The sequence below is a fragment of the Meleagris gallopavo genome, chromosome 17, assembly GCF_905368555.1.
Source record: "Meleagris gallopavo chromosome 17, MGAL_WU_HG_1.1, whole genome shotgun sequence".
In the NCBI taxonomy this organism is placed as follows: Eukaryota; Metazoa; Chordata; class Aves; order Galliformes; family Phasianidae; genus Meleagris; species Meleagris gallopavo.
In genome coordinates, this window is record NC_139420.1 from 1,131,162 (window position 1) to 1,155,457 (window position 24,296).

The window sequence follows — 24,296 nt, forward strand, 5'->3', positions numbered from 1 at the left end:
GTTGCAATGGAAGCCACCAGGTGGTTACAAAATCCACTTCCAAAATACCTGATTAAGTGACAGGGCTTTAGAATTCCCTTGTGCACACTATCACATGGCAGGAAAAAAAGAAATGATAAAAGAATAAAGTTTTTGGTGTTAAAAAGCAGTACTTTGCTCCTTCCCTTCGTAAAGGGTTAAACTGAAGATATTCCTAATGCTTTTAAACATTCTTTTAAGCACTACGGGATCATGAAAGCAGATGAATCAACATTTGTACTTACAAAAGAAAAAAGCCACAAAAAGCACTGCAAGTCTAAAGACATATCTTAACATCGCGGCACTCCATCATTTTAAGCTGGCATTCAAAAAACTCTTTAAAATGAGAACTAATCCCCTTGCTGATGTTGTGCAAAACACAATACAACAGGACTCCGTTCCGATTTGGAGACTCCACTTAGGAAAGTTGATTAAGTAATGCAGAACAACAGCAACACTACCGCCAGGATAAGAAAGTACTGCTCTCCTCACCCATTACACTTGCCTTTGCTCACCTCAACAGCCATACAAGGTAATGCAGCAGCAATGCTGATCCTCTGTCAGTACTATCATGGGTATCATGACAGAGATGAGCGGAAGGCAATTACTGTGTTTTAAGAAGCAAGCACAATCCCATTCTAAAATGAGCAAAATAGAAGTCAGACCAAGTGTAACACTTCAGACTAAAGTGAGAGAAAAACCATTCACATTTTAATACTCAAGCTCACCTTATTGTCTGTATCTTTCTTGCCAACTGCAGACTGTAGGGCATGAAGGAGGGCATCCACCAAGCCATCGCACTCTCTTAGTCTTCTGCGTGCTTCTGCTCCATCTGAACTTACATTCCTAACAAAAGAGATTTAAAAGAAATTTTAGCCCTCTGACCTTCAGCCACAAGGCTGAAGGTGTGTCCAATTGATTTATATTGCAATTATTAACAATCATTACCTCGGATCAACAATTTGGAGGCAAGCCTCTTTGTTAACTTGAAGGAAATTTAACTAATTTCTTCTGGTTTGTAAGGTCTTGATATCTCCCAGCACAAAGTGGAAAAACATTTAAAGAAATAAAAGCTATTTTCTATTTACAGTACCTGATGCATGACTGCTGCACAGGCAAACTTATTATGGTTTACATATGTTGTACATAAATGCATTCCACGTAACAGAATCAACTTTACAATTTCTTTCAAGGTTGGTTCATCCACCAGTGAAGAAAACTTCAGGTCACACGATCTGAAATTATCCTTTCATGCATTACAGCAGACACCACTTGTAGAAGTTTTCTGCAGGCAGGTGCTGATTTTCAGCATGAGCACAAACCAAGTGTTACTGCCAGAAAATGCTAATCCTCAGCATAGCAGGTCTCAGCATGAAGTGGTCTGCAAAGCTACTTGCTCTGAAGCTGAAGACAGTTCAGCAGCAGAGTACTTTTGGCCACAGAAACTGAAAAATACTTTTTGTTTTCATGAAAAAGAATTAAAAACAGATATACAAAAAGCTAGAGTACGTTTAACTACTCAGGGTCGCTCCAAAAGTAATGTCTCCTACTCAATTCCATGGAAACTACAATAGATACAAAGAGCAGGTAACACAACTTAATGGAGAAAATTCTCAGCTGCAACACACAGTCACCACCCCCAGCTGTGCACTTCCACCACAATCAACAAGAGCTGCGTGCTGTGCTCCTAACAACCTGCATGGCCACGTGGAGCACGGCTTGTCTTTCACATCCCTGTCACCACCCTCACTGAGCTCACAGCCACTGCTGGGTCTCCATCACCATTCAGCAAGCACTGATGAACGTCAGTGGGTGCCATTTTTTCCACACGCAGCAGTTCAGTGACACACCTGTGCTCCACACACACTCCATGTCAGATGCCATTCTGTCAGTGCCGCCCTGCTGCCATCTGTCACACAGCAACAAAACATCACGGGAGGTTGGTGGGAAGCTTCAACCTCTGCTGCCACGCCACCAACAGCCGCCTCTGATATCATGGCCAGCATAATGAAACAGGAGGCATTACTTTTGGAGCAGCCCTCACATGATCAATCTATCATGACCCAATTTTTGGGAGGGAATGAAGTGACAATACAATTCTCAAGTGCATTCATCAGCAAGCCTACATGTAAGTTTTCTCCCACCTGAAACAAACTGATCTCAACAGCACAGTTAACACTTCAGCTTTCAGGGTCTTTGAATTCCACAAACCCACATAAGGTCACCTTTTGAAAGCTCAGAATACAGCCATTAACTTCTGCTACCAGGACAGCACGGCCAATTTTTCTTTCTCACTGACTGCAGGGCCTGCCAACCTCAAAGTAATTAACAGCTCCGTCATAGTCTGCACTCTCAGCACCCAGACAGGCTGCCATGTTAATTGCATGACTGCAGAAAAAACATTTTCTCAGAGACCTCTCAAAGCCCAAAGACACTCAACTGTGAGCTAGCTGCTGTTACAGCACATACACTCGTTTATCTGTAGTTTCTTCCGTGTTTTTAATTACGAGTCCTTTCCTCAGCACCCACCACAGTCTCACCTCCAGCAATGGCTGACACAGGGCACAGAAGCAGCTATTCAAGTAGGATTCCATAGGATATTTAGAAGTCAGAATATGTGCTGTTTCTTCATCTCCAGCTGTACTCCTTTAGTATTAAAAGCTTAGCTGTGAATTTTAATATACAGTCTTTATCAAATTGAAAATAGAATTCAAATTCTCAGTGATATCTTTCTGGTACCGTACCAATAAACGACAGATGCTCCACCTATGAGCACATTTATCAGAAGCAGAACATTACTTACTGCACTTGAGAGTGACAGAAATGCACTAAAAATGGTCCATCCAGACCTGTGCATTACATTTCCTATTCCCTCATTAATTCTTAGAAATAGCAAACTAAAATACACGAGGAACGCTTGCAGACGTTGCAAAATAAATAACTCAAATCTTTCAGAAAATATTCCTGAACGCCTTTCTTGCCCCCATTCACAAAACTTTCTATGGTTCATTTGTGCCACTGCACTTGTAATAACATCTGCTTTACAGTTTTAGTTATCAACAGCATTACAGGTCTTCGTACACAGCTCGTCTTATTTCTTCATCAGTTATAGGATTAATATTAAAGTGGGTATCGGTAAGATTATAACAGATAAACATATTTTAAAGGGCATCAATAAGTGCAGCTTGTTGATCTCTCTTGCTCTATCTTCACCTATAGAAAAACTTACTGAAAATCAATACCTCAAAAAAGAAAAAAGCAACCAACAGTTCCACCTATATCAAACATAAATAAGCGTGAGAATTCTGCAAGGTCAAATTAATAGTTAATTAATATTCTGTACAAATTGCACAGGCATCAAACTTTACAGTAGTAATGTCATAACTCACACTACAAAACATATCCCTGTGAGTATCTCATGCAGAACCATCTGCTCTGCAAGTGCCCGACACTCTCTTTGCTAGACTTCCTTGGGATTTACCTAACAGCAGAATCCCTTTCCCTGTCTGTCACTGTAACCCAGACACACTGGAGAGCTCAGCTCACATCCTTCACCTCCACTGCATCGGAGCAACAGAGGCTCCAGGGATGTGAGCCCACAGAGAACAGCTCCTGCCTCCACAGCATGCACCGCTGCTGCTCTGAGTGCACACAGCGAGAGCTCCCAGGGCAACAGCTGCACTTCAGACACACAGGTATGCATGCCCTTAAGTGCCAAGGAAAGGTGGGCTCTGATAAGCTGTCACCTGGCCATCCCTGGAGAAGAGCTGCTGGTGTTGGATCCACGATGCAGAACAACATCCAAAAGCCAGCGGTGCTGGGCTGAGCACAGGTGAGCAGGAAAGGCCTGAGAGCGCCGCATGCTGACTGCATGGCTCCTGCTGCACCCAGAGCTGGAGGGCAGAACCCTGCATGCTCGCGTTACAGAGGAAGCACCCAGATAAAGGACTCAGAATAGGCTGTCTGACAGTCTCTTCTGGCCTTTGAAATGAACCCCCTCCTAGTTTTGGGGGGAACATTCACCTCTGGTGTGTTCACCAAGAGAAGCCTGCTTTCCCCAAGACCTGCTTTTGAATACATTCCGAAAGTCCACTAAATGAGATAGCCATTTTAAAAACAAGAACAGTATCTTTCTCATATCACACTGCAAAGGGTGACAGAAAGCTTCCCAGTGTGTTTGCCATAAATACAATGGACTCAAAAGAGCAATTCTAGGAACAAGACATGAAGTTACTGCCTGCGTTACTCGAAGGGTGCAGGATGGAAAACAACTGCAGGACAGCACACACACCTCAGCCAGACATTTGAAAACCTTTACACGATGATTCTTCCTCAAATTCTTGCAGCCTGGCCTGTAGGCAGGACTGGGGAGAGAGGATGTGCAAGGATGATTAAATATATGCTTTCCCTGGGAAAACAAAACAGAAGACTCCTAAGTAAATGTTAAATGAAAGCAAATATCTTCCAGCAGAGAAACACATCAGACTAGGAATCTAGTCAGTATTAAAGAGTATAGAAAATGGTGGGAAATGTGTGAGAAATCTGTTCATGCTTTACGTAAGGTTACCATCAACACCAAATAGTCTTCTTAATGATATACAAGTCTGAATGTAGCAGTTACATCTGCAGAACAGGGCTGGTGTTCACCTCCAGGATAGGTGAACCACTGCTACTATCAGTGCCATGCAACAAAATTATCCTCAAAAAAGATATAAAAGTAACCAAATACAAGGTGCTTCATTTGCAGGACTTTGGTGCGAACCACGAAGCACTGTCCCGCTCTGCTAGCACTGAGTTTCTGTTTTCCTCTTAAAAAAAAAAAAAACAAAACACAACAAAGAGAAACCTCAAAATACAAACACAGGAGAGACTTTTTTTCTCTGAGCACTTAAAGCCGTATTCCTGACCGCAGTGCTGTGTGAGGCTGGGCTGTCCCACTGCGCTGCAGACGGAGCTGAAAGCCAAAGGTTGCAGCACTACTAACGCTTACCATCACACTGCAGATCAGCGGGAGTAAAAAGCACTTCGTTCAGAAACCCAGCTGGGGACAAAGACAACAGGTTGAGGACCACAGGGACTTTGTCTTTTACATGAATAGAAAGCTAAAATGGAATTTTTTTAGGTATCTTTCTAGTAGGATCGCCAGCTTTCCCTGGAAGAAGCACAGAGACGCAGACAATCTGCAGCTGGGTCGGCAATAAGCACTTCAACAGCCTCTCTGCACATACTACAGGGCCTCAGCCCAAATTAATCTCACTTTTTACAACTGTAAGCAATCTTCTAATAGTGATTTTTCTATTGCTAAGCCAAGAAGTAACGCTGGCTCCATAGCCCACCCTCAGCACCGTTGCAGGAGGTGAGGACATCCACAATCACTGCCCCGGGGTGCAAACCACCGGCGGGTTAAGGAGCAGCACTGCACCAGGGCTGAGCTGGCACAGCACACACCTTGCTAAGGCCCCAACCTCACTTCAGCTGGCTCAGCCGGGCACTGACATCTCTACTTCAGCCGCTAAAAGAAGGTAAGGTTTTCTCAGGTCTCATTTAAATATTTTCCTTGTCATGTCCACCTACTCTGATAGCCCAAACCCCCGCTTTAAGAACACCTTTCCACACTCACACACTAGTAAGAAATTTTTATTTGGATGTCAGCCAAAAGAGATCGATTAGTAACAGCTGCAGCAAGCACACGCTACATCGAGTGCATTTCGAGTTACTGGGTGTCCCAAAGGGACAATAGAGCCGTTTAAAACCATTCCATCATTTCATGCAGAAAGACAATAAATTCCATACTTCAGTTCACATGAAATACCAAAAAGTTTAATTGGTATTAAGTTCATTGTGCTGAAAATAAGAGAGAAAAAGCAAGAAGCTGCCTGTGACATAAAGATAGCTTAATCCAGGCCTCACTGCTGACCTGTACAACACAATGGAGCTTGGCAGCAGACAGCTGAATCAGACAACAAGCAAAGCATACAGTAAAGAAAGGACAAAGTCCAAACAAAATGAGCAGAAGAAAAAGATGGGAGGGGTCTGATGGTGATGCTGGTAGGAGCAACTGTGCATCAAATCTGGGCAGGTGATCTCACTGGATATTTATGCTCTATTTAAATATCTACTCACCAGCCAGACCCAAGTCAGTACAGCAGCTCTCACTGCCTTGCATTTAAACCCCTTCCAACTACTTGAATAAAGAGACTAGCTTTGTTCAACTGCCCACACGTCTATAAAACTTGCCCTTGAAAACTGACTTCACAAGCAAGAGCTGTTGTCCAAGAGAACATCTGTGTGGATCAACAGGTCTAAGGCATGCTGTCATGACCCAGAATCACATTGGAGTTGTTTCTAAGATGCTCTTGCAATAAGCAAGGGCTCAGGCACCAGCAACACAGCTGAACAAGATACAGATGTTAGCCTATCTTTAGTTATTTGTGGCTTTCTACATCCAAGATATCATGTAATGGCATTTTAGTTAAATGCTGCTGACTGGTTACCTCCAGCATGACCTCCTTGGAGGGCCTCCACTCGCTCTCCTGTAATGCAAAAATAGAAATGCGCTACAGGAGAATTCCACAATACCCAGCAGCTACTTATGCTTCAAATTATTCCAGACTCCACTTGGAAGAAAGGTTCTTGCTTTATCATACGTGCTTACTGCAGCGTTTAAAGAATCTCAAAAATACAAAAATGAGATAGTATGTATCTAATGAAGGACCACAGCTTGCATGCCTTCCAAAGCAAACTATGGCCTCTGCACTCACTGCAGGGAGCTTTGTTCCCATCTCTTCATCCCACCACAGCAACAGACATTTCTGTAGGTTTCCTCCATTGGCAGCCCAGAGGGAAGGGACCTACATTCATTCCTAAGGAATGACAGAAGGCAGTAAGCAAGTGCACAACCTTGAATTTATACTTCAGATTTTATTGTAAAGCATTAAGGTTGCATGTAAGTAGGTTATGTCTCTGCTGCTAAAATCTATGCATAATTTATTTATATTACAAGCTAAACATCAGAAACTGTCAGGAGGAACCCTAACAGCTCCTTACTAGCACGAATTAAACGCTCTGCTCAGCATATAAGCCCCAGGACAGCCATATGCTGTGATCCTGCACAGTATCAGTAAGCTAATTAAGAAACCGCCTTCGCTTGCTCCTCTGTACCAAGAGGTGTGGGTTTGGAATTTGAGTTGTTTTTTTCCAGTCTGTGTTGGGCAGATAAGCTTCTCCTCTTCTGTGCTGAAAAATGAAGATTCATGGGCAAATTTTTGTTCTTTTTTTTTTTTTTTTTTTTAAATCTCTGTAATAACTATTCTTTTGCTGAAATCCCAGTTCTAAAGTGCCTACAGAACACTAACAGCCCCGTGAGCTCCAGCAGGCGCCCAGAGGCTGCACCCACGTGTGACAGACACCAAAACAACAGGCACGGGGGGCAGGCAGAGACATGGCAGCATCTGTCCCATCCCTCTGGAGGGGAGGCTGTGCCAGGTCCCGAGAAGGCCTCCAGATACCAAGGAAGGGTGGCCCGGCACGAGGCATCCCCCAGCTCACTGCTGCTCAGAACCAGGCTGTGCTTCAGGCCGAGATCTGCACTAGGCTGCCTTCCCACTGCTGTCCCCGGCAGGCCCAGGCAGCCCCAGGAAGAGCTGCACGCAGGCAGGGCACACCTGCTGCAGCTGCCACCACGTCTGCATCACGTCAGCGGGATTTACACAGACAGTGCTTGAAGGTGGTTCACTTGGAAAGCTCTAATTCCCAAGCACTTCTCCTCACAGAAAAGCTATAAATTAACCATTAAGAAAGGAGGGCACTGACATATCCTTTTTGCCCCCAAGTCCATGCAGAGACCTGGGGAAGCAGCTTTGGGCCCAGCAATGCCTGCTCTGGGCACAACTTGGCTGAATCACACCGGGCCCCTGACTGATGGCACTGGGAGGTGAGTTCATGGAGAGCAGAATGCACTACTGGGGGATTCTTATTCCCCACCCAACAAAGACAAGTTTAAATAAAGAATTAAATGGATTACAATTACAAAGCAGCTTGCACCAAATGCATTCTTCACCTCTTGGGCACCTATTAGTAAACATCAAACAACATGGAAGCACAGAAATCCAAACCCAGTTTCTGTTCACAATTCCTGAGAATTAAAAAAAAATAAATATACAAGATGTACACACACATACATCAAACATTCTATCCTCTTCAGAAAAGCCTCAAAGCATCTCATATAAAACACTACATTCAGTATATTAATGATTTACCATCAAGCACCTGTGGCCCTATTTCCCCTGAAGTAAATTTAATGTAACAAGAAACCACACACTCACACATCATTTCTCATATTGGAGAGATGATTTTTATTTTTGGCTTCCAATCTACTGATTCCTTATTTCATGTCAGCAAACATTGTTTCACACTTGCCATAACTCTCAGCTTTTGTTTTCACAGAACAGCATTTTCATTTATGCCTACTGGAGGTTTTCATTCTGTTACAATCCCTAGGACCAACCACCTGACAAGATTCCAACTACTGCTATTTACCAGCCTCATGGGAAACTAAGGCTGAATTGCAAATCTCAAGTGAAGGGAGGAAAAGTGAAGATGACTGATCCACTCATCAGGTGCTTTGGAGTCTGAATTTCACCCAAATCAGAAAGAAGCAGTGATACTAAACAGACTTCAAAAATGTTTATACAGTTAATCTTGCTGAAGTTATGTCAGAAGAGCAATTAACTCCATGTTTCTCAAGACTCCGTTGCTCCCCTAACCACCAGGTCACCCTCCTCTTCCCAGCAGCTGGTGTTGAGCAAGCTGCTATGTGCAGCTTCAACCTGAAGAATGCATGTTTGAGTGGCAGTCAGGTGGTGCAGTCTGTGTTTGCACACGCACAGCCAGGTCTCAGGACCTCAAGGCTACTTGTGAATGTGAATTTCTGTGTACTTGGAGAACTGACAAGAAATGCTGCAACCACAGATGGTACCCTGGAAAAAAAGAATACTTTGCATCTGTTTGCTATGCAAATTAATTCATTTAGCATTTGTTGACAGCAGGTCAGTTTGGAGCAGGAATCAGGCTAGAAAGCTGGCAATAGAGGAACTAAGTTCTACTCCATCCTCCTACAATTGAAAAAACATCTAAGAAAATTAATTAGGCAGAAGAAGCAATTAAGCCCAAAATGAATTTAACTTTTCAACCAGTAAAATCTTCACTGCTTCCAGAAAACTAAGAATCACAGTGGACACGTACACAGAAAACAAAACAGGTTATGTGAGTGCAGCTCTGCTCCCAGCCCACTGGCCTGCACAGCTGCCCTGCAGCACAGCACCGGGCTCTGGCACCGTGGAATGGCAGTGAGCACACTGCTGAGCTCCACCACAATTCGACAGCAATTCGACTTGTTTTCTCCTCCCAAAGCACCTTCATGTCTTGGACATGGGGAAAGGAGCGCAAAATTACCTTGGAAGTAGTTCTGCAAAAGCTATGTAATACCACCTATAATGTAATAAGAAATATGGTCAAGTGAAAGGCAGCTCATCTCTCTCCTTCTTCTGCATCTTTGCCTGCTGTCCCAGACTCATTTAATCTTACTTTCTCTTACAGTAAGGAAACAAGAAAGCAATTCTCCCAACCAGGTAAGGGGCTGGCCTCTCTGCAGAATAGCAAATAAACCACCCTTTACCTTTCCCTGCTAAACTGCCATCAAGTCCCCACTTAAACTGACCAGTTACTTTCAGGTACGAAACCACCCTGTCTCACATCTGAGCAAAGCTTCAAACCTTCCACCAGGAAATGCTTAATCCCACATGGCTACAGCAGAAACTACACACTGCAGTACATCCTTTCCCTCAACAACAGAAGTAGTCACCAATCTCTGACCGTCTTCATGTATTTGAAGAGGCTTTTTAAAAACAGGACCACTCAAATTATCAGAAGAGGAATTCTCTAACTAACTTGTCTCAGTAACGCTGTGCTTTGCATCCCACTCTATTAGCCTTAGGAAAAGGAAACAGCTAAAGTGGTATATGTGCTTCTTCCATGTTCTGTAAAACATGCACCCTACTTGAAAAAAAGTTCTCGTGGAATTTAGACTTTCAAGTGGATCAGAACACTGCACATACTAATGGAACACCATTAGAAAATGAGGCACTGGTAAGGAAAGGCCTGTCTTGTTTGGAATCTACCTAAAGAACTGCAGTCTCTAGCAGGATGGCAAATAATTTCAGTAATGGGCCCTTGCAGAACACATTCATTACTTTTTCTTCATTTGTGAAGTTGCTCAAGGGAACGGTTACTGTAATTTGGATAACACAAACCCAAGAAACAGAAATGAACCAAGTTCTGAAAATGCATTAATCAGTAGAAATCTAATGGAAGAATACTTCAGAGCAACAGAAGGAACAATGAAAAATCTTTATTAGCTTCATTCAAGCTACCTGACTTCAGCATGAAGCTGAAAAAATGCAACAGGACATCTCCACTATTTTATCTCAGAGAAAAGCAAAGTGCAAGAGTCAGTATTTAGAGAACATGGATTCCCCAGGCTTTTCCAACTGCGTTAGGACTCCTCCAGACCCCAGCAACCAGCATGTACTATAAGAGGCATAAGGTGCCCTCAGAAATTCAAATACCATTTCTAACCAGAAAAAGTCCTTTCCAGGAAATATCTGAAGTATTAGAAATGCTCAGTAGTACAGGAAGAGAAAGGGAGCTGTCTGAAAGCACACTTAAAATAAATAACACCATCATCAGAGGAAAGAAAGAACACGCTCAAAATGTGTACAAATACCAGACATTCCTGTACAATAGGTAAGTGAATGTATGATTCTCAGTACTTATGGTACAGCTTGCACTAGAACATACTTATGCTGCACTCAGCTTGGTGGTTAACCTTGTGCCTGGCTCACTCCCCACTGCATTAAACACCTCACTACATAGATCCTCTCAATCAGATGTGGCCCAATCACCTGCTCTTAACACAGACCTCACTGGGCAGACTTCCACTGCTAAGGTCCATGTGACAAAGTACCTCCAGCTCTGTTACTGTGGCCACTAAAAGGAGATTTCTTTGGAAAAAGTGAATATATACAGTATTTTATTCCAAATAAAACTAACATAAAGAAAATCCTATACACAGGATATGGTGAACAACAGATTAATACACCAGAGTTCTACCTTACCGTAAGCAACCAGAAGTGTTCTTGAAGACAGTTGTCCACTCAGCATCGCGAGGCTTCGAGTCCTCGTTGGGCTCACTCTCCCAGCCAGAATGGGGTATAATCACCTCGTTGGTGAGTGTCTGCAGGCCATGGTTGATGATGACCATCTTCAGGGGCTCATAGGAAGACAAATTCCATAGAGTGCCTTCAGGAGAAAAAGTAATTATTAAACAAATAGCAAGGCAATAATGACGACTTTTAATTTCTAGATTAAATAGAACTGCTAAGTTTACAGAGAAAGCTATATGATAAAACTAATAAGGCATTTAGTAAAACCACTTGATGAGAGGTCAGATGAAGCACGCAGCCTAGTGAATGAATGTTCCACAGTTGCTGCAATGGAAGAATTTCCACAGTGTGGAAGCACTTACCAAGATATGGATATTGTTCAATTTATTAAGTCTCACGACAGAGTACATAAACACAATGTGCTACTGGAGATTAATGGGGCACTCCTGATATAAGCAAATTTTGATATTGTTAAGCCTGGCTATACCTCAAAAAGCAAAAATTGATCCAGTGAAGCAGACAGGTCTTAAAAGAAAGTCTTAAAAACATGGCTGAATTTATGGAGGGTCATTGATCTTACACTTATTCTCTGCACAAGACAGTATTTCACTCAAGACTCCTCTCTATTATTTACTTCCTCATCTTGCTGTCAGAGGCAATAACTGCGTTCCAATCACCACGTGCCATAGGCATACAATTCGCAGAAGAAGCTGCTAATCAGAACTGCTCTGCTGCGTTCCCATTCTTGCCTTGCTTAGGAGCTCAAGTAGACAAATGTCAAGCATGAAAATGGCACAACAACCTTACAAGTGTGAAAACATCCCGTTTTAGATACAGGATGCAAATTTCCAGCAGACCTGCGTTGCTGTGCGGACAGTTCAGGTTTATGAAGGACTGGAAGAGATTTGCTTTGGAGAGAACTCTCGGCACAGCGCAGCCCGGCGGTGCTGAGCAACAAGCAGTAGTGACACTTGGAGGCAGCCAGGTCTCACTGCTGACCTCTAAGCAGAACTGTGAAGACCAGCAAAAATTCAAATAAACTGAATGGAAAGGCATTCCCCAGAGGTGATGGATGCCTTTTCTAAGTGAATTTGAGCACCTTACAGTACGAGCTGTAGATATTCGCCTCTAAGTGTTTATCTGAAACAAAACACGAAAGAAAAACAAAGGTACAACCTGCTGCTTCTCTCCCTTTCAATCAGGCTATAAACCTACTGGGAAAAAGATTTTGGACCCATCACTTGTCAACCGTGTAAGAAATCCACAGCCTCACCAGAGCCCCCCGTGAGCACACAGCGGGTCGTGGGAACGCAGCCCAGCAATGCGCACAGCCAGCACCGCCACCCCGGGCAGGAGGAGCTGCCGCCCGTGGGAGCAATCCTTCACAGCTACGGGCACGACGTGTCCAGCACCAAACGTCCTCTTGTACCAGAGCACTATCCGTATAGGGTCATGACAAGCACCATGTCGGAAAAGGAATTTTATCTCCATCCGAGTAGCAAGTGGCACTTCTATGATAAGCTCAGGGGCCGGCGATTAGCAGAGCCTCTGAAGTCTCACACTGTGTTGTCTCCATTTCAAAGTGCTCTTTACAAAATCCAGGCATCCATTCAGACCGAGGAGACGAGAGAACAGGAGGAGCACAGTGTGTCTTTGCTTTGCATCTTTTTAGAAGATGATACAAAATACTGCTTTTCTAAACTACTTACTTTTTACTTCATTATTCACAGATACACCAATAGGTCCTTAAATGCATTGCTGGCTCAGAACTTCTGAAAGTCAAACACAAAATGAGAACACCCAGCACTGAACGAGATGGATACGTCCCAGAAAGCAATACAGGATAAACTAGGGCTCCTCCGCTGGGTTGTGGGTGAAGCATTTGGTATTTGCAATGCTCAAAAAACAGCAGCAAAAGAAGACGGCAACAATTGAGGAACCGGCACAGTGCTCAAGGACACCACGTTTCGTTTCTTTTGAAACGGTAAAGTTTTAAAAACTGACAGCCCTTTGTATTTAAGTGCTCCAACCTTAAACACACAAATTTCTCTTGCATCTGAAATGAGATTCTGCCCTTTCCTCTTTCTTGAAGAAGTGACAAAATTTGTTATCTGTATCACGAGACTACAAAGGCAAATTCCAGTGCTTAAGAACCACCAGGCAGATAAATACTTAAAAAGACAAAAATACCTACAAAACTTCCACAAGCTCTAATAATAGAGAATATTCAGAAGTTTTTCAGTGCTCAAAAAATCTTTGGTTCATTTTCACACTTAGAGATTTGTGTCTCAATTTCGGTACCCCCAACCCAAATCTATACAATAAAGTTGCCATCTCCATATTCCCCCTCTTCTATATTCTCATTCTCCAGTAGTTATTCCAAGAGATAAAACCAGCTCGGTTCCAGCAGTATTCTCACTGCACTGTAGAACTGACACATCACAACTGTGCCAATCTACTGCCAACACAGGTGAATCCCACTAATGTTACTGACACCACCCAGGCCAACAGAACCCCATGAGCCTATGAAAGCATCTCCTATACTCACCCAGAATTTTTACTACAAGTTTGAATACAATTTGTGCAATAAAACAGTCCGAAGCAGATGTATTTTGACAATCAATCTCCTTGCCTTCAAATGCCTACTGGAGCTGAAGCTGTGCAGAAAGCCTTTCCTCTGAAGAAACAAACCTCAGCTGGCACGTGTGCCATTTTCTCACCTCTCAAATGTTTCACAGAAAATACCAGCAAACTAAGAAGAATGACAAAACATTGTCTTATGAAAAATACATTGCAGAAACCTCTTCAAATTATTCAGAAATGTCAAAACACATTTTTGTGGTTGCATGGGGGGAAAACCAAAGGAATTTGCCTGTTGAACAGCATTTAGTGAAGGAAAATGTACAGCATGTGACAGAAAGCCCAAGATAAACAGCGATGATGAGGGAGCCCTGGGGTTCCAGAGCCAGGGAAAAAGGGCAGATTTGAGGCTGACTATGGGGAAAATATCCCACAGAAGGGGTACAGCTTTTGTGATTCACAGTTATGAAATAAGAGGTGTAAATCCCAGCATCGTTTCGGGGAACAAATCGGATAGTAAAGACACAGACAGGGACAGACACAAAAACTTAAACAGCAAATCTTATCAGGCTGTAGATCTTAACAGTGTGAAAATCAGAATTAAAAAAAAAAAAAGAACAACTGTAAATTTGACATCCACCTTGTAAGAATCCTTCCCTGCCTCAGTTGGCGTAACATAGTAATGAGCTAACAAGCTAGAACACTGTTCTTAAAACTTTAAGTTTAATCAATTCAACCAAATAGTGCTCAAGAGAAATGAAGTCAACACAGCAGTGTAAAGGAAGGGAAGTTATCTGTATTTTCCACATGCTTTCACAAAGATCTGCTTTTTTTTGGACCTGAGACTGGAAGAATTTTAGGGCTCAATAATGAATTGCTGCTTTTCAGAAGACAATCACAATCACGATCAACTCTTCATTATATTCTTAAGCACTATTTGCAGAGTACTTACATATTTCTAACTGCAATAATTACCTCTGCTTTTGCAGCATGTTAGGCAGGGACAATAGCTACGCATCTTTATTTCGAAAATACTGACTGTCATAAAAATATCTCAAAAGTTCTATAAGCTATAAACATAGTTACACAATGTATGTCAAATTAGAAGTGATTAGGACCATAGGCAATTTCCTAAATCTCTGCCTCCTTGGAGCTATCTGTGCAAAGATTTCTAAAGACATCGTGCCCGAGTACCAACGATGCCACTGCCTTCCAAAATCCAAGGCAAATCTTAGACTGCTGTGTGCTTGCTTACTTGCAAAAATACACTGTCACCATGAAATTAGCTTAAATGAAGAGCAACAATACCTTCTTATGGTCTATACTGAATCATTTGTCACTTGTGAGAAAAGCAGCACCCTCCATCCCATTCACCACAGACTTGTTTGTGGGTCCCGTATTGGGCACCTACAGACCTGTCTGTGTCAGTCCAAGTGCTGAAGGCTGGAGCTGCACTTCTTGAAGTTAAATACTGGTCAAGGAAGAACCTCAGCATGAGCTACCGTGCTGCAGAACAGGCTATGAAATGGGATGTTCTTCTGACAGCCTTCTAACAGAAAATGGGATCTTCACGTTCAGGACAGTGCAGTACTTCAAAGAGAAATTACTGCCATATCAGCTAACGGGATCTTAACACGTGAGGATGGCCAGCAGGTGTGAACACTGTGTGAGCTGATCCATCTGAAAGATTCTACTATAGTACTAGATCAAAATATACCCTTCACACAGCATTTCAAAGGTCAATCGTTTGTCAATTAAAACCAGTCCAGCAATACAAAACATCAGAAAATTCATGTTCTGCACCACTTAGAATCTGCTCAATGCCATTAAACAACAAAATTACTTTCAACTTTCTCACAAAGAGCAAAATTATTTGTTAATGCTACCAACCTCTGATCACTTTTCTAAGAACGTAATAGAATTTTGGTCTTGCATATCTGATAGGAACGTTTGCTCCATGGAAAAAAAACATTATCACTCAAGATAAAAAAAAATGCTTACAGCTTTCCCACTCAGAACAGATTTCTTTCCTTATCAGCTTAATCCTCATTTCCCCTTCAGTTATCATGAAAATGATCCACTGAGAATTCAGCAGCATAGTGCCAAGACAACGAGGGATGGCAAGGGATGGTTCTGCAGAACATTTCTCACCACGACACGACTCATGATTTACTTATGGACACGAACACAAGCTTTCCTCCGTGCAGTAGACAGAGCCAAGTAAGAAAAGTGAGATCTATGCTATTTTATGATTGCATCTTCAGTTTTGTGAGTACTTTTAAATGCTTCACGTATTTGTGTGACCTGGATGGACATCATGTTTCAATGCCATTTGCAGATAAATCAGGAACAGTTGGTAAGACAGCTGTGACGTTAATCTAGAGGTTTCAACTCCACTAAAAAGTGTATTATCTGAGAGAGTGCTACAAATGCTACGAACTTGCTCCAGCTGACAGCAGTGCCATATCAGTGTACTCAACCTGCTTCCAAACTCGCACATCAATATATTTAACTTAGGTTCTCCAAAAAGCATATTCTAGGCAACACTGAAGCAAAAAAACTTGTGACACACCAAGTCTCATGCACTCAGCAGTGAGGAGCTCCCACCCGATTCCCTCCTCGTGCTGCCCTGCCTCTGCCACCGCACTGCTCTGCCTCTCTGCCCGTTAGCCAGAGCAGCCCCAGCTGGCTGCACCACTCACAGTGCTCTGCACAGCTGTGGCCACCATCAGATCACCACATTAACGAGAGGCCCTGGAGCAGCAGAAAAGCCTGGGACACACAAAGCAGAGGGTGACACACAGTTCAGCCAGAAATCATCCTCAGTTGCAGAGCATGATCCCTGCAGTAACCTGCCATGCGCCTCTGGTCCTGCGGGCAGGCAGTGCCCTGCAGCTGGAGAATCAAAACGTCAAGACTGCATGGAAGTGCTCTTCATTTGGGCATCTGAATTATTCAAATCTTCAAAATACTGAAGTCTCTTTGGAAAGTGGGATTATTTCAGTCATCCACATCTGGGATAACCTGCTGGTGATGACGATTCAGCCTTCAGAAAGCAGTCAGTGTTGGGTTTAAAGAAACGGTAAAATGCAGGGAAGTCAGCGTGCCCACGCCAACCTTGGACATGCTGCCTTTTGGAGCTCATTTCTGAGTGGATGGTTCCACACCATCAGCTGGGGTTCAAATGCTGGCTGCAAAGCACTCCAGCATCAGTTACAGAAGCATTGCTGGAATACTCTTCTCTTCTGTACGGATGCTTGAATGTCTCACACCGGATCTGGTGATGTCATTTTAGAAGTGGACTGAAGCCATTCCTGGTTAGGAGGAGATTAAATGCATATCATCTGTTGCTGGACATCTGTTTAGGTTAAGGCCCTCAATATTCCTAGTGCTTCTCAGGAAAGGGAAATAAAGAGCTTTAAATAGCAAAAAAGGAGTGGAACAAAAATACTATATTTAATTAGCAGGAGGTGCTGTCAAATAAAATTTATTTGAATTGCAAATCTAATAAATCAACTGGAAATGGAGGCAATCGCCATTTAGAATAAAAAGGGAAAACAAGCAGTTTCTTACTGCCATCTCAAAAGTGACTGATTACCGCTTAGCATTATAATGATGTTCCTTCAGAGCAAATTACAGACTGGTTTTCTCCTTTCTCAAATCTAAAGAAATAAATGTATTCCTTCCCAGCGCTCCAGAAATGAGTTTTCAGTAAACTAGAACAACAGATAAACAGGAACTCTTTTTTTTTTCTTTTTTTAAATAAAGTCATCATACTAAATGAGTGCAACAAATGTTATATAAATACTACCTACAGAGCTCCCACATTAAGAGACAAAGCACACGGAGCATTCAAAGCAGTGCATGCTACTGAGAGCTCTCCTCTACCAGCTGTACAGAAAAGGACTGGGAAAAAAACCACCTACATTGTCTTTAGACCTAGTTTTCTAAATACGTTATAAATGGTGGAGGAAGAACAGTTGGAACACCCAAAGCCACTGTTCATCTCAGAGAATTATGATTACCAGTAAAAACCTGGACAGCTGCCATATTTTTGAGGCGATTATAGAATTACAATGTTTACTTCAAATGGCTTAATCCACATTTGCAATAGGGTCTGCTTGGGCAGCCCTACACAGATAAGGTAGCTAAACAGTTTCAGTCCTGGATCCATTTTTTGTGGCAAAATATTTTTTTCTGGCACTGAAATCCACTGCAACTCCCCAGGTTTTCCCTCCTGCTTCTGAGAAAGAAAGAGAAATCCATCTCAATCCTCATGAGTTATGGGAGACTGAAGAACAATGTATTTCTCCATAGTTTAAGAGCTGACATACTTTTCCACCTTCTTCCACTTAATGGCTGAACTTTGAAACTTGGTGTATACTTTATTACTCCCTTTGGACTATGTCCAAGACTAAGTTCAAATAAAAATAGGCTGAATAACGGAGTTCTAAATGATTGAAAAATCCCTGGAAAGCATGCAAGAACCCAGTATCCTAACGATATCATTCTCCCTTTCCCAATTGTAATGAACAACCCACACGTCCACTAGTGCATCTCCTCACCCTCAGCCACAGGCATGCAGTGATTTATACGTAGCTTCAGATCAGCACCAGGGCAGGACATGCTGCTGAGGAGACCAACCTATCAGTACAAAGTAGCTGGGACATGGCAGCAGGATTGTTTCAGAAGAGATTAACACGGAAAGTTTTAGATTAGCATATTTTACCTCATGATTATAACATACTGAGGGCAAGGGCAGTACAAATTATCTGTCAAAGGCATTGCTACAGCTCATAGCATCATCTGAAGCTTCAGATGCCCAACCACAAGCTATGTCCAAGTGGCACCATCCATCCCTCAGTACACAGGAAAACCAGTGTGCTACATATACAGATGATCGTGCATTCCACCTAAAGGAGGCATAAGCCTTAGACTTTCTCACACCGCAGACACAGCACAGCTTAACAAACAGCTGCAGCCAGTGATCTAAATGCAACCTCCTCCTCTCCAGAAATTCTTGTTCTTGAAACTGGAAAGACTCCTCTAAAGAGTAATTTATTAAAGAAACTATAGACACTGACCTGTAATTAGTTCTCTGACTTCCATGTCATTTGTTTTTCGCAAGAGTCTGATCAAAGCAGGGATCCCATCACAGTTCTTTATAGCCACCTTGTTTTCGTTATCCTTCCCATAGGAGATGTTCCTGAGGGCCCCGCAGGCTTTGCGATGGACCTCAGGCTTTGGATGATCGAGCAGGCCCACCAAGATGGGGATCCCCTTAAGGTGCCTCACGTCCTTTTTGATTTTATCATTCTCGTAGCACAAGTGCTGCAAGTAGGCAGCGGCGTTAGACTTGACCGGGTCGATAGGGTGGCTGAGCATGGCAATGACTTCAGGGAGGTCAGGGTCCCTCCACCGGGGGTCCTTGCGAATGCTGTCAATAGAGGGGGAGCGCTTCCCCAGGCGGTCGATGCTGGCCATGCTTCCTCGCTCTGGCTGTGCCAGCGGTGCCGCGTAGCTGCCATGGAGGTATGGGATCCTCTCTTCCACCATCTCTGCCTCAATGGGGTCATCGTAGCCCCTGTAAGAAGCAACAGGCCCGAGAGAAAGAAAGGAAAAATTTATATAATTTAAACATTCTGTGCCTCCAAGTCAATATGGAGATTTCAGCTGTGATAAACCCTTTAATATCACAAACATCATCACGGACAACATATTTACATTTTCAAATAATTTATTTCTAATAACTTGAAAATTAATCATAGCTGAGCACTCAGCAGCCACAGGACTACAGCATGGTGCTTGTTTGGCTAGTGGTGAGACAATGACAGGAGCTGCACATCAAACAGACTGCTTTCACTTTGGTCACTTAGCAAAGCAATTATGTTAGCACTGGATTACATTTAGTAGGAAACGCTGAGCTTCATTAACGCACCACTGCTGCAACAAACCAAAACACTGATTGAAGGAGTTCCAGGCTGGGCAGAAAGAGACCACAGTTCTCAGGAAGTAAGAGAAGACTCACTACACTTCCATTAAGACTCCATGCTCACACAAATACAGTGTGTGTGAGCTGCACCCAGTGTGAGCTGACACCTAGGCTGACACCCTGATGAGATGGAGCAGAGGAAACCTGCAGCTCACTTACAGCAACTGCCTGGTCTTGAGCAAAGTTTGCTTGTTCCTCATTGTTAGGTGCAACCAAGGGCAGCAGAGCGACCACGGCTGGCAGTGAGGAGCAGCCCCATCCCATGCCCCCAGGCTTGGCCTCGAGGCTCAGCCCTGCCTGAGGGGGAACATTGAGGGCACCTATGGATCTGAGTCAAACTTCCCATTCGCTCAGTTGTTTTTAACCTCAATCCCAGAAAATTCTTATTTTCATCCTGCCGTCCCACTACTCTCATTGCACGTTAAGGTAAATTGACTTCTCACGTGCTAGGTTTATGTCTTCTTTTGCTGCTCAGTAAAGCTAACAGATGGGAAGAATTTAAAAAAAACATTAAGGTTACTATTTAGAAAAGCCCTACAGAATTGAGAACAGCTCATCCTTTCCAACACGTTTCAAACAGAAGTGCAGCACATGTACTCCCAGCTGCAAGCAGTTATTTGCCTTCCTCCCAGCCAGCAGCAGCTCGGGCCTTCCTCCTTCTGCCCCTCCTGGACAGATGTCAGCTCCTACTTCAGCACTGCAGGTACGTAGTTGTAATTGCTACAAAATGATCTGTACAAACTTTTAAGCACTGGCTGGTGTTACTGAAGTTGTGGATGTCATGCATAAGGAAATATAGAGCACTAGAACTCAAACAAAACGGAGCTCACTGTTCCCCTAATGGGACTGCTAATTAAAGCAGACCCTGGGAAGTGCAATTGAAGGCGGAGACTGAACTAAGCATTGGACAATTAATGCTTTTGATGTTAAAAGCACCTCTAGTGACTTCAAGTTACGTTAGCTGCTGTTCTAAGCACTGAGCTGAATGATGGGATAAAATGGGCCAGCATCCAGAACTCAGAATGCATCTGGAGAAGCCCTCGTATTGATGCAGCTATTTGTGTATGCATAATTCATTACTTGCTTTGCAGTGATTTACCATGTCTGGACAGAGCACAACAAAGCTGCTTTCGTCATTCCAAGAAGAAAGTAACAACTTGAAATATTTACTTTTGTAAATGTACACAGGGCAGAAGTAATAACAAAGCCCCTAAGCTATATTTTGTTTATACATGTGCAAATTTGGGACAACCAGCATTAAAACTATAACAAAAGCAAACTTTTCTCATGCTCAGCCTCATATTAAATTCTTAGTGACTGCGTAAAAGTAGAAGATTAATAATTGCCTGTGCACAGCTGCTGCTTGACCAGCTACCTGCAGTTCTGCACTTCTCAGTCCTCAGAGCTGCCTAAACAATAACCATGCGCCACCTCAATTACACCTGTGTAATTAACGGTCTCTCTCCTTCAAACCCATGCAATACACAAAGATAATTACCATCTTGGGATGCGTTTTCTTCCATTACTGCTATTGAAGCCTTACAAACAGAACTGTGCAGCTGATCCCAACTCCATTACTCTGTTCTCCCCTGTGCCATACAAAGCTCTCTGGTTCCATCGCATTTGCTAAAGTAAAACTTCACAATTAGGACTTCAAATGCTGCCAGGACAGAGAGAGCATCACGTAACTTCTGTAGCAGCAATAACAAGGTTTTCATCCAGTTCCACTTTTCCATGAACTGCTCACTTACACAGCTCTTCTCCTGCCCATCTCAGCCTGATTCTGCAGGACCATGTCTCCAGTAAGAACTGCCACACAGGCCTAATGGGAGCTTTTCAGCTCACCAAGACAGTTACATTCAAACAGGATGAACAGCATCTCTCAACCATTTTTAGTGAAAGGACGAACATAGGAAACACTATGGCTAAAACATTCTTGCACAGGTCAGGTTCCACATACCTCTGTGTGAAAACCATGTTAAGAGCTCACCAACCACTGGTGAAAGCATAAGCTGCAAACCCAACGGCTTTATGAGGCAGCAAGGTGAACAGCTGGATACTCGGCCCTTCAACACCAGGAATGAGTATCTAGAAACTCCAAGGTTCCGGTGTGAATTTAAGGGCTGTACAGGAAAGCTTGGTGGAAGTAAGTACCATACAATTCATGTGACTAAATACAGCAGTCAAGTAGAGAAAATAAAACATCACCACCACCCAATCCACACTGAAATTAAGGACAAAAAAGTTCTGAAGCATTTTGCAAGAGAAGGTCTAAACCTCAACTCTGTCGTCGCTCAGTAGCCTCAAAGGGAAGGAAGTGGGTTACCCACAAAGACTGCCCAGAAGAAAGTCACTGGCACAGCAGTGGCATGCAGAACGAACACAAAGCCCTGGGCTGACCTGGCACTAAGGGATCCCTGCTCCCAGTGCTGGTGAGATGCTCTGGCCCACGTTAAGCCTCATCTCCTCTCTCTTAACAGGGGAGCTGAGGCCAGAGAAGTGAACTCCAGGCAAAGGGCAAGAAGAATTATCAGGAGTTAAACAACATTATCAGGAGTTTCTGAAAGCAAAGGAGTAAAATCAGAAACACATTTACAGCCAAGCAGTGAAGAAATCATCTGAGTCAGACTGAGGGCCAACTGAGGTTTTCCCCCTGCACTCCAGCTGAGCGCTCTCAGAAAGGCAAGCTGCTTGGCACAGGAGGAGGAGTGATGAGAACTTCACCAGGAACAGCCACTGTGTGCCAGGGCTGCTGACCGCGAGCATCTTGCTTCCATCTGCTGCAGCACATCAGCCGAGATTCTGGGATGCTGTCGGTCTCACTAATCACCTGTCTCAGGGAATTGATCAAATCGTGGCCTAGCACAGATAAAATCTGGGAAAGCGCTTGTGGATTTAACATCTTACTTGTGGCTTCAGCACAGGCGCGTTTGAGTACACAGGTGAAGGATTTCCACATTTAATCCCCATCAATTTATACAACAGCTACACTCATCACAGCTTGTAGCTGGTGTCTGCTAAGATACAAGACCAGAAAAGCTTGGGATTTCAGGAGGGAGCTCTGTGCAATGAAGAAGAGATGCAAAGACTTTGCAGAGTGGGGTCCCACTTTTACCAGTCTCTGCTCCCTAATGGAAGGATGTGGAAGGGGATTCAAAAGCTGGACGGAATTCCCTGTTCAGGCAAGTCTGAGTTAGCGGCTGTGTGGTTAAAACACTTCAAATCACCTCGTCTGGAACCACCTAACAGCTACTAATGGATGAGCTGACCCAGACTGCCACAAAAAACTCAGCCGCACATCTGTCTTCTGCTGTCTGCATCCACATCAACTAACCCTTATCAAGTACATTCACTCTACAGAGGAGCCTGAGAAAAAAAACACTCAATGCTTTCCAAACCAACTGCATTTTGGCCTCGCTCCATTCTGCCCTGAACGCTCCCCAGTATCCCACAGGTACACTGCAGCACGATGTTTACATTTGGCTGCTAAACCAAAGAGGCTGATTTCCAGGGACAGACCTGTCCCCAGCCTTAAGGATGCCTGCTATGTGCTGCTGGGAGGCCAGACTCCATGCAAGAGGAGTTAGACCAGAAATACTGACTGAAAGTCTGCAAACATAAGACAAACTGAAGTAGAATGTGAAAAAGAAACGTGTGATACCAATACTTCTGTGCTGTCTCTGCATAACAAAGCAAGAAAGACCTAATTCTACAGCAACTTCACCTAAAACCCGGCCATTTCCCAGTGACAGCTGCTTAGATCATGAAATAACCAGCAACATGCACCATCAGTCTCTTAAATCAGGCTCCTGCCGTAGAAAATTGAGCAGCAGAAAGCTATTTTGCTGTTAATCCCATTAAAATTAAAAATTCACATCCTGTCTGGTCTGGAACACACAGTAGCAATAGCTGCTCCTGAGTTTCCAGGGAAAAACAAATCCCATGGATGCTAGTACAAGTACAAACCATAGAGATATGCCATGGAAACAAATCATTACAAAAGCAAAAGACTTGGTGCTGAGAGACGATGATTTAAAAAAAGGATTAGTTATGACTGGCCATTTTCTTCTGCTCATTTGTGTTAAATTCAATGTAATGATTAATGAAAATACTCAAATAATACCTGGGATGTCTTTTGTAAATAAAAAATATCCAGTATTTCATGCTTCTCTTTTAAAAAGGGCTATATACAAAAAGCCTGGCAGCACCATAAGACTATGTATATTTAGAAACTATAATAAAAATAACCATTATTTAATGGAGACAACCTACTCAGCGAAGAAAAAGGGACATAAAGCTAATTAAAGCTATGTAAAAGCCATCACGAATAAATCTGAGTACTATTAGATCAATATAATACACCCAAATGTCTTTTCTTCACCATGATTTGTTGTCCTGTTTCAGAATAAAATGCCTGTTACAGCAGAGACTCAGCGCAAAAGAAAACAAGAAGGAAACCCATCCACGTGCATGGAAGAGCAAAC

General features: G+C 43.2%; 1 protein-coding gene across 6 annotated transcripts in view; it reads right to left on the reverse strand.

The window, feature by feature from the left end:
• The window catches only part of ARVCF (ARVCF delta catenin family member), a 140,605-nt gene that overhangs the window by 46,909 nt on the left and 69,400 nt on the right, over positions 1 to 24,296 (reverse strand). For all 6 annotated transcript variants that reach the window (XM_031555925.2, XM_031555923.2, XM_019620965.3 and 3 more), the window contains 3 exons: positions 18,905 to 19,404; positions 11,193 to 11,376; positions 747 to 864 (listed from right to left, as the gene is read on the reverse strand). In XM_031555925.2, coding sequence (XP_031411785.1) covers positions 747 to 864; positions 11,193 to 11,376; positions 18,905 to 19,404 — 802 coding nt within the window. The remainder of the gene's footprint in view (positions 1 to 746; positions 865 to 11,192; positions 11,377 to 18,904; positions 19,405 to 24,296) is intronic.